Source organism: Elephantulus edwardii, unplaced genomic scaffold (genome assembly GCF_000299155.1).
Source record: "Elephantulus edwardii isolate Elephantulus edwardi_28Jun2011 unplaced genomic scaffold, EleEdw1.0 scaffold00192, whole genome shotgun sequence".
NCBI classification, from domain to species: domain Eukaryota; kingdom Metazoa; phylum Chordata; class Mammalia; order Macroscelidea; family Macroscelididae; genus Elephantulus; species Elephantulus edwardii.
The window spans coordinates 4,514,934-4,526,078 of NW_006399942.1; the positions used below are offsets into that span (position 1 = coordinate 4,514,934).

Genomic DNA, 11,145 nt, shown 5'->3' on the forward strand with positions numbered 1-11,145 from the left:
TAATAATAATAAATGAAATTGAAGTACTTGACTCTGTCCCCATGAAACTTCTGTCTGTTAAATGAATGTTGATCTAAGACAGTGAAATCTGTGCTCTTTCAAGACCAGGAAAGTAAACATGCAATTGCTTCCCAATTTGAATTACACCCTGCAACACTAGCCTTAAAGGTGGCTTTTGTAAACAATTACATTTGGGCCCCTCTGGTCTCCAACTACCTTAACTGCATCAAATGATTTTGCAGATTGCCAACACCTGTGGGACTTGGATTAGAGAAAGAGTGCTTCCCACACAGGACAGCAAGACTTGAGGAGGACAGGACCCTGTTGAGAGTGAGATCCTGCTGGTGAGACGCTGGTGATGGTGGTTGAGAGACTTTGACATTGCTCTGGCAAGGTGTAACCAGAGGAGCTCTGAGTTAGCGGCTACTGTTAAAGGGGTTGCTGTTCTTGCCTTTGATGATGGAAGGAAAAGCTGCTTGCTGAACTGAAACTGGAGCCTGGACTAATTGAGGAATTGTGCCTTGCGACTGCAGGGCTAAAACTTAGATTTGTATTGGGTGATGTTCTTTGCCTCACCCATTCTCCAATTTATTTCCTTAATAAACCCCATTTTCAGTACCACAATTGTGAGTCAACAATGAATAAATGAGTCTCTTGTTGCTAGTGTAGCTTTGGAGGCACCGTGCGGCTGGACTATGTTCTCTTTATCTGCTATGTATTGTGGAATGGTGAGAGTCTGTGCTATTCTCATTTTCTCTAACCCTTTCAGAAAGACACTCATGGCCCTGTGCCTCCATCTCTCATTTTCTGCTCTCTGGACACACCCTTACTTATCATGTACTTTTAACTATGCTTTCAAATCACAAGGTGAGGCAAAAATTAATGATCGACTTGGGGGATACAGTCAGAAGTCTCTTACTTTTTCTTGTATTCAGTAAATGTGTTTTCTGAATAATCAGCACATATTTCTTGTCCCTTTTTAATGAAAGAAGATAGTTCTTTCTTCATTAGAGGTCCCTATAAGAAAAACAAAATTATTTTGTCTTGAGTAACTCTTCCATGAATCTGTTAAATCAGAGTTCTGTGTTAATCTGTACAACAGGCAACAACAAGCATTTTTTCTATAAAGAGCCAGAGCATAAATATCTTAAATTTTGCAGCCAGTATGATCTATATCACAAATACTTAATGCTGTTCTTTCAGAGTGAACAAAGTCATTAAAAGTGCATAAATAGATGCACATGACTGTGTCTGAATTTCAAATAATTTTTCTGTCTTTCAAATTTATTAAACATGTTTTTCAGTCATTGAGTATTATAAATTACTACTTCTTTACTTCACGAACCATATACAAATAGGCACCAAGCTAAATCCGGTGCTTATGTTGCAATTTGCAAATCCCTATTCTGAAGTAAGGCTGGTAAAGAAAATCTAGCAAGTTGTACCTTGTCTTTAAAACAGGCAGTAGAGTCTGGAGAGTGACAACATTCATCAAGGGCTTTCAATGTTGATTCAAGGACTTTACTGAGGAACACTTCTGGAATATGAGTCCTTCTGCTTAGTTCAAATATATATCTAGTGTAATAGTATAATGGAGAAAAGAAGATATTCTTTAATATTTGTAGATAGGCTCATGCTTTAAGATGTAGCATACATACAATAAAGGCAAATTCTTAGGGTTTCTTTTTCTCTTTTTGGGGGACCTTTAAATAAAAGAAAATTTTTGGTTATAGTTAGCATCTTGATAGAATATGTAAAATTTCAATTGTTATGTGAAATTTTAATTGCTGTATAATTATGGACAGACTTTTCTTTGAATGAAGACATTATGACTAGTTAACTAAAGATCTTTATCTGTATTGTATATAAATTCATACATAAACCCAAAACTGATTGTAATTGGGTCAGTTCCTACTCATAGTGACCTTGTAGGACAAAGCAGAACTTCCTAGTAGGTTTTCTAAATGAAGAAAATGGGAAATATCCAGTGGGAACTGAAAGGACAGCATAAAGGTGGGCATAGATCAATGATAATTAATTTTAGAAAATACAACATATAAGAATTATTGTGTGAAACACAGTATGAATGAAGGGAAGTGTGAAACACAAGACAGATAAATTTTGATTGCAAACAAATATGTTGTTGTTATTGATTGCTGTCGAGTTGAGCATGACTTGTAGCGACCCTATGAAAAAAAGGCCTGAAGCCTTTCTATAATTATTGCCATTTATCAAGATTCATGGAGTTTACATATTCATGCTGTTTAGGAAGTGGATGCCACTCCTGCTTCCAAACAATATAAAAGAAAAAAAAATGATAGAAATAAAAAAAATATAATGAGTGTAGCAACAATCTTTATGAACGCAGACTGCCTAATCTTTGTCCTACAAAATGACTGATAGTTTCTAAATGCAAGTCTTTTAGTCCACAGCTGTAGTTCTGGTGGCATAAAGGGTAAGGAGTTTTGCAACTAACCAGCTGCTCTGTGGGAAAGAGATGGGCTGTATACTCCAGTGCAATTTACGGTCTCTGAAATCCCACTGAAGGGTCAATTATGAGTTGGTTCTGAATGCACAGAAATACACCTTTTGAGCAAAAGTACTTACTTTTCTCTGACGTTGGTGTTTGCTTTATCACACACATCTGTATTTGTAGGTAGTTCAACAGGGGGCAGCGTGAGTGGCTGGGCAGCTGGCATGAAGTAAGTGCACACAAAAATATCCATGGGTGTTTTTTCTTGACAACAATCCTCAAATTTAGAATTCTTTGTGGATAAGTTTTGACAGAGTTTTACTACATGTTCAGGAAGCTGCAAAAGGAATAGTGAGTTTGTCATTTGCTAGATTACATTTTGATTTAAGTGAAAATAAGACTTAATATGCCCACAAGCCCATGCATAGTGCTCATAAAAATTCAGCATGAAAGCTCTCAGAAATAAAATTGGTACAATATATTTGTAAGGTAATTTCTTAATACTTGCTAAAAGCCTCAAAAATGTACAATTGCATTTGTAAGAATGTATCCTTGAAAGATCATTTTAGATGAAGGGCAATTTAACCAAAAGGCTTCTAAATGGAGCATTCCTAAAATATTTTAAAACGAAAACAACCTAAGCTAATATTAAAGATTCAATATATCTAGGTAGTTATATTCAATGCATGCAGTAGACGTATGAGCTAGTGCCCCACTTAGTCATTATAAATCAGGTTATAGAAAAACATTTATTCATACAGATTTGTATTCTTGATAGAAAAAAAATGAGGAAATGCACAAATCTTTTCTTAGATTAGCAAGATTTTAAATAACTTTTATTCCGAAGTTTGGGAAATGTATCTACAAGTTTGCTCAAATTTGTATGTATAAGGAATTATTATTCAAATGAAAGATGATGAAAAAAGAAAATGATATCAAATTATATAACAAATTATGAAAGCATCAGTAACTTTCCCTCTTTATCCCCAAATCTTTATTGTGATTTGAATGAAAGTTTAGAAAAAATATTGTTTTCCATTCAAAAATTCCTATACCTTTTTTCCCCATGACTGATTGCAATTCCTACAGTGAAGAAAATGGCCAAGATCATATGGGAACTTGAAAAGACAGGATAATGGTAGGCATAGATCATTGATGATTAACTTTATAAAACACTATGTATTGTGTTTCTAAGAATGTGTCCTTGATTATGTAAAACACAATGTGAATGCAGAAAAGTGAAACACAATGTATAATAATTTTTGTATGCAAACCAGTATTAAAACTAAATTTGAAAAATAAAAGATCAAAAAAAGTGTAGCAGCACTCTTTCCACTTTCCCCCTACGTTTCTATTATTTTTATTTTTCCCTGTACCTTCCCTTTTCTCTTTCCCTTTTTGCCTTTGAGCTTGACCTCTGGGCAAATGCTTCCATTTTTACCTTACATGGTTTGTTCATTGTTCTAAAGAAAGAGGTGTTATTATTGACCTTATAGGCAGTGCATGAAATAGCCAAGCACTAACCTAAAGATCAGCAATTTGAACCTCCTTACTGTTTTAAGGGTGAAAGATTTACATCCTGGAAATATGATGGCATTTCCTGGAAATATTTACAACCTGCTTCTGGAAAGAGTTTCAGCCACTTAAACATAATGCTGGCTTGGTCTGAGCTGGAAATTACTTGATAGCAACAGGTTATCACTTGATTAATAGAAGTAGAGTCACAGTTGTGGGTTCAGTTCCAGACCTGAAGAGTATTAAGGGCTCAGTTTCCATCAGATCAGTAAGCCTGATAGGTCTTTTTTATGATTTCAACTTTTGCACTATAGTTTTCTCCTACTATATCCAAGTTCTCCTATTTTGATCCCTTTCAGAGGGATTAATGGGGATAGATAAGAACCATTCCCAGTGACGTGGAGTCTGAAATTCACATAATCAATTAGTCCTTTTAGTAAATTTCCATACATCTTTGATCTTGTTGCTTTTTTTTATTTTGAATAGCAAGACATCAATAGCTGTAATTTAGATGACAGCTTACTGTCTTTTACATCTCCATTGCTGCTCAACAAAACAGGACATAAAACATTGTCTTTGTGGATTATGTTATATTAAATGATGTTAGTGTCCTCTAATGCTATAGTTCTGAAACCCTAGTCCCAGTAATTCATTTCCTCAAGGTGTTTTGTTGGTGTTGTTGTTAAGTGCCATCAAGTTGCAGGTGACTCATAGCGACCCTATGAAGGAGAGTCCTCAACCCTTGGGTGCCTTTCATCCTCTCTCCTGGTTCATAGGGTTTCCGGAGGCAAGCTATTATGGAAGTGGATGCCACTCCTCCTTCCACAAGGTGTTTTATTATGGAAATTTTCATAACTTTCCCTCCTGTAAGCATTAATAACTCTTAAGGGAGCAAATAATGTAAAGCATAGTCCACTGTCTATTATGCAATGGTAGAAATAATTTATATCTTTACAGTCCATTATTACTGAGCCCCTGAATACTTGACATACACTTACTGTAATAGAAGAGTGGAAAATATGCTTATTTTATATAATTTAACTAATATTATTTACTTTAAATAATAGCATACAACTACTGGTCATTGTTTTAGACAGCAAGAATTGAGAATAAAAAATATGGTGGCATAGTCAGTAGGAAGCTGCACTGATAAAGCAAACATCACGCTTTTCTTGTAGTTTAAGTGTACCAGTGCTTCTGTAGGAGGAAGATAGGCTATCTCCTTCATTTGTAGGCTCAGAAACTCGATAAAGGATCAGCTATGAGCTTATTCTGACTGGTCAGCACTGAGCTGAGTTGTCGTTGAGTACATAACCTGAGATTTACTTCCTGCACAGTTTCAAATTACTGAGTTTTGCTAATCTGTTTTCTCATCTGGAAAACGGAGTTAACAATATAATTCACAGGTTACCCAAGCAAATTCATTGAGGTGATGCATGTGAAAGGCTTCTTCTAAGAATGTTTGCCATCCAGCAAATAACACTTATTTGATGGCCCATGATGCTAGTAATGGAGAGGGGTCTTCTTACCTCCTTTGCCATGCAGTCCTCAGAGGTAGACTCACAGCAGTTAGTAAGGACTTTAGTAACATCTTCAGCTAATGGCAAAACATCTTCCAGATCAGCAGTAGGTGCTTTTTGAGCTAATTTTATGAGATGGCTAAGTAGTTAGAAACAAGTCTGTTAGCAATCAACATTCTTAGTTTTCTTTGTCTTGTTATGACTGCACATAATAATAAGAAGAATAAGAATATAAGAAGATAATAAGAATATTATTACAATTTGCCTTCAACTGTTACTTGAAGCATGTCTATTACTATATGAATCCAATGTACTAAAAACTTCTCAGTAAAAATACCAACAACAAAACAGCCTTAATGAATCTTTTCAAATGTTAAGCTCTCATGTATTTTTTTCTAGCCAGATATACATGTTTGAAGCAGGTCTTTAAACATTAGATCTAAATCAGAAATAAAGAAAAGCAATCAGGACTATCTTTTTTAAATTTAAAATTATTATTAATTTCAGTAAAAACTTACAGAGATTTAGGATTTCCATTCATTCATTGTTGCACTTTTCTCCCTTCACAACCCTCTCCCCTAGTACACTAACCTCTTGGAAAAGTAAAAGACAAATTCTTTCATTGTTTTAGAAACCCTCCCCCAAGTCCACTCTACCATCTAGCCTTTGCTCTAGATTCCTGTCATGACAAAAATCCCTAATCACAGTTTTCTCCCTCATCTGTTTCAGTGCAGTATACATTATTGAACCTATCTTTCTCAGTTTCTCCTCAACCCCAAGCTCAGTCCTCTTTTACAACAGTGGCACCATACAGTATTTGTTCTTTTGTGACTGAGATACTTCACTCAGCATAATGTCCTTCAGGCTCACCCATTTTGAATAATATTGCATGAGTTCCTTGTTTTTCAATGCAGCATAGTATTCCATTGTGTGAATATATGACAGCTTCTCTATCCATTCGTTTGTTGATGGCACAAGGAGTTGTTGTTTCCAACTCCCTGCTATTGTGAACAAAGCCTCAATAAACATGGGTGTGCATATATCTGCTTGGATGTCAGTTATGGTCTCTTTGGGGTATATTCCCAGCAGTGGAATTGCTGGGTCAAATGGTATCTCTATTTGTAACTTTTTGAGAAGGCGCCACATTGCCTTCCACAGTGGTTGCACCATTTTACATTCCCACCAACAGTGAGTAAGGGTTCCAGTTTCTCCACAACCTCGCCAGCATTTGTTGCTTGCTGTTCTGTTGAAGTTTGCTTTTCTGTCTGGGGTGAGATGATATCTCATAATTGTTTTTATTTGCATCTCTCTTAGAGCTAGGGATTTTGAACATTTCCTCATGTGCTTGTTAGCCATCTGAATGCCTTCTTCAGTGAATTGTCTCTGTTCATATCCTGTGCCCATTTTTCTATTGGATTATTTACCTTTATCTTGTTGTGGTAATCACACCTATCTATGCACAAACCAAAAACTGTTTCTGTAGTGCAATATATTCTTTTAAAATATTTTAATAAATTTACTTTGCAAATACAGATTAAATTAATGAAGTTGTTAAACCTATTGCACTCAATTATAGTGTTAGTAAATGTTGATATATTGGTAGGTAACTGTTGAATACTTTCTAAGGCTTACACTCATGAATGGAATTTTGTCCTAGCTCTGGTGGCCTAGTGGTAAGAAGCTGCACTGCAATTGCAAGGGTACATAGTATGAATCCATCAGGGGCTCTGCAGGAGAGGGATGAACAATCGTCTCCCATACCATTAACTGCCTCTGAAAACTCACTGAAGGGTCAGCTATGAGTTGATTCTGACTCAATGGCACACAAAAACAACAATCCAGTTACTCTCTTATTTCAGATTTTTGTTTAACAAGTCATGTGTAAGATCTATGTTCTTGAATACTTTTTCCATCAAACTTTAAAAAGCTACATGTATTTTTTTTCACATACTGTATTTTATGTAAATAACACAGGCCTTCCAGGCTTATTTATCATGAATTTCCTCCCTGTATAATGTATTGTTGTAAATATGCTAGGTTATTATACTTTTTGGTAGCAATTTATGAATAAAATATCTTATGGAAATAACCTCTGTCCCTGGGTTGTAGAGGAAGTGGTTCACCAATAAATATAGAAGACATATATTATTTGCATGTAAAACAGTAGATATATCACAACCAAACTGAGTAATACTCTATTCTAGGGACTATTAGGAAAAATAAATGCCATTCATACATAAAATTGTCATATGAATACTTTGTTGGAAATCTTTGCTTATACTCAATACTATGCATTGTCTTTCAGTTCATCCTTAGGTACTGATATTAGTATTAATTTAGGCTAATTTGTTGTTGCTAGGTGCTGATGAGTTGAGTACAATCCATAGTGACTCTGTGAACATCAGATCTCAACCCTGTACTATCCTGTGCCATCCTTACAATCTCTGACACACTGCGGCCTTTGCCACAGTCACCATGTCAATCCACTTTGTTGAAGTTCTTCCTTTCCTTAACCAACCCTCTACCTTTCCAAGCATCATGTCCCCTTTCAAGGAATAGCTCTTCCTAGCAATATGCCCAAAGTATGTGAAGTGAAGCCTCATTATCCTTGCCTCCAAAGAGCCCTCTGGCTGCACCCTTTCCAACACATATGTCTTTGTTCTTTTGGCAGTCCATGGGATGGACAATGCTCTTCTCCAATACTACAACTCAAAGGCATCAATTCTTCTTCTGCCCTGCTTCTTCATTTCCCAGCTCTCAGGTTCATACCAAGTGAATGAAAAGACCATAGCCTGAATCAGATGCACCTTAGTCCTCAAACTGACATTATTACTCCTCAATAATTTGGAGAGTTCCCTAACTGTAGACTTCTCCAGGGCAATATGTTTCCTGATTTCCTGATTGCTGATACCAAGGGAGTTGATTGTGGATCCAAGTAAGATGAAGTTGTTGACAGTTTCAACATCAACAGAGAACTACCTGAAGTGCAGGCTGGATTTAGAAGAGGCAGTGGTCCTAGGGATCTTATAGCTAATGTCAGATGGATCTTAACTGAAAGCAGAGAGTACCAGAGGAATGTCTATCTGTGTCTCATTGACTCTTCAAAGGCTGTGTAAATCACAACAAACTGTGGCTGACTCTGAGAAGAATGGGAATCCCAGAATACTTGATTGTGCTTATGGGAAGCCTATACTTGGACCAGGAGCCAGTTAGTCATTAGAAAAGAGCAAGGAAACACTGCATGGTTCCAAATAGGGAAGGGTGTCCACCAAGGATGTGTCCTATCTCCATATATTTTCAATCTATATGCAGAATAGATGATCCAAGAAGCTGGGCTCTATGAGGAGGAATGTGGCATCAAGATTGGAGGAAGACTCATTAACAATCTGCATTATGTAGACGAAACAACCTTGCTTGCTGAAACTGAAGAGGACCTGAAGCTCTTGCTGCAGAAGGTCAAGGACTGCAGCCTTCAATATGGATTGAAGCTCAACATCAAGAAAACAAAGATTCTCACCACTGGGCCGGTTGGCAACATCATAATAGATGGTGACGAGACAGAGATTGTTAACAACTTCAGTTTGCTTGTATCTACAATGAACACTCTTTGTACTAGCAGCTAGGAAATAAAAATTTGAATTGCACTGGGGAAAGTCTGCTGTCAGAGACCTGTCCAAAGTATTGAAGAATAACGATGTTAGTCTGGAGACTAAGGTATGCCTGATATAGGCCATGATCTTTGCAATTACTTGTAATGCATCAGAAAGCTGCAAAATGACTAGGGATTATAGAAGGAGAATTGATGCCTTTGAACTGTAGTCCTGGACAAGATTATTGAATGTACCATGGACTGCTAGGAGAACAAACGAGTTTGTCCTGGAGAAGGTGAAGCCATCCTGCTCCTTGGAAGCAAGGATTCTGATGTTCTGTCTGACATACTTTGGACATTTTGCAAGGAGGAATCAGTCCTTGGAGAGGGACATCATGCTTGGGAGGGTGGAAAGGCAGCACAGGAGAGGAAGACCCTCGATGAGATGGATTTATTAATTAACTGGGGAAGTGGGGGTAGGTGTATCGGAGACAATAAAATTGACACAGGTTAGAGCAGAGTTTAGGGTTGTTGTACACAGGGTTGCTATGAGACACAGGCGTCTCGAAGGCACAAACAACAACAGCAATCATGATGTTGCATATTAGTCTAGTGTTAAGAATCTTTATTTGACAGTGAGATACAATCCACATTGAAGGCTGTATTCTCTGATCTTTTGCAACAAGTGTTTCAAGTCCTCATTTTCAGCAAGCAAGATTATGTTATCTACATAAAACAGGTTATTGATGAGTCTCTCCCCAGCCCTGATGTCACATTCCTTTTCATATGGTACAGCTTCTCGAATAATTTGCTCAGCATACAGAATGAGTAGGTATGAAGAAAATACAACCCTGATGCACACTTTTTCCAATTTTAAATTATGTTGTATTTCCTTGCTCTGTTTGCACAGTAACTTCTTGTTCTAGTTCTAAGTTTCATAAGGACACAATTAAGTATTCTGGTATTTATATTATTGTCAATGTTAGCCATCATTTGTTATGATCCACAAGTCAAATGCTTTTGCATAGTCAATAAAACATAAATAGACATTCTTCTGGTATTCTTTGCTTTTGGCCATGATCCATCTGACATCAGCAATGATATCTCTGGTGCCAAGACCTCTTCTATATTCTGCTTGGGTTCTGGCAGTTCTCCATGTGCTGTTAGAATAATTTTTGAATGATCTTCAGCAGTATTTTACTTGCATGTGCTATCCATGATGTTATTTGATAATTTCCACATTCTGGTGGATCATCTTTCTTGAGAATGGGAACAAATAATGGACCTCTTCCAATAAGTTGACCAGACAACTGTCCTTTAAATTTCCTGACATAATCTTGTTTACATGTCCAGGGTTGCATCTAGCATTTGTAACATGTCATTTGGTATCCCATCAATTCCTGGAGCCTTATTTTATGCCAATGCTTTCACTTCTTTTTTAGCTTGAACTTCTTTTTTCATTGCCTTTTAATCATATGGTGTTTCCTGAAATTTTTAGGTGTCAGTCAAATCTTTTCAGTACATTGATGCTGTGTATTCCCTCTATCTTCCTTTCATGCTTCCTGAATCATTCAAGATTTTGCTGATAACATCTGCATGTATTGCCATTTGAGGCTTGAATTTGCTTTTCAGTTCTTGTAGCTTGAGAAAAACAGAGTAACTTCTTCCTTTTTTATTCTCCAATTCTAGATCTCTGCACAGTCTGTTACATAACTTTGCTTTGTCTTCTTGAACTTTCCTTTCTGTTCTGCTCTTTACTTTGTTTCGGCTTCTCAATGCTCTTGTGCAATTTTCAGGGTCTCCTCTGACATCCCTTTTGGGGTTTTCTTTCACCTCTGTCTTTGTAGTGACCTTTTGCTCTCTTCATGGAGAGCATATCATACCACAACTCATCTGATCTTCAATCAATGCTTCAAATCTATTCTTTTTTTTTCTGTTTTTCTGTTTGTTTGTTTTTTTTAATTTAGGTTGTTTATTTTTCATTTCAATGAACATCTACAGAGATTTTGGGATTCCATTCATTCATTGTTGCACACTTCTCCCCGCAC

General features: G+C 36.6%; 1 protein-coding gene across 1 annotated transcript in view; it reads right to left on the reverse strand.

The window, feature by feature from the left end:
- Window positions 1-915: 915 nt before the first annotated feature.
- Window positions 916-11,145, reverse strand: part of GC (group-specific component (vitamin D binding protein)) — a 64,855-nt gene continuing 54,625 nt past the window's right edge. The window contains exons 8-11 of the mRNA XM_006896849.1: window positions 5,518-5,647; window positions 2,608-2,810; window positions 1,446-1,575; window positions 916-1,017 (exon numbers count right to left, since the gene is read on the reverse strand). Coding sequence (XP_006896911.1) covers window positions 916-1,017; window positions 1,446-1,575; window positions 2,608-2,810; window positions 5,518-5,647 — 565 coding nt within the window. The remainder of the gene's footprint in view (window positions 1,018-1,445; window positions 1,576-2,607; window positions 2,811-5,517; window positions 5,648-11,145) is intronic.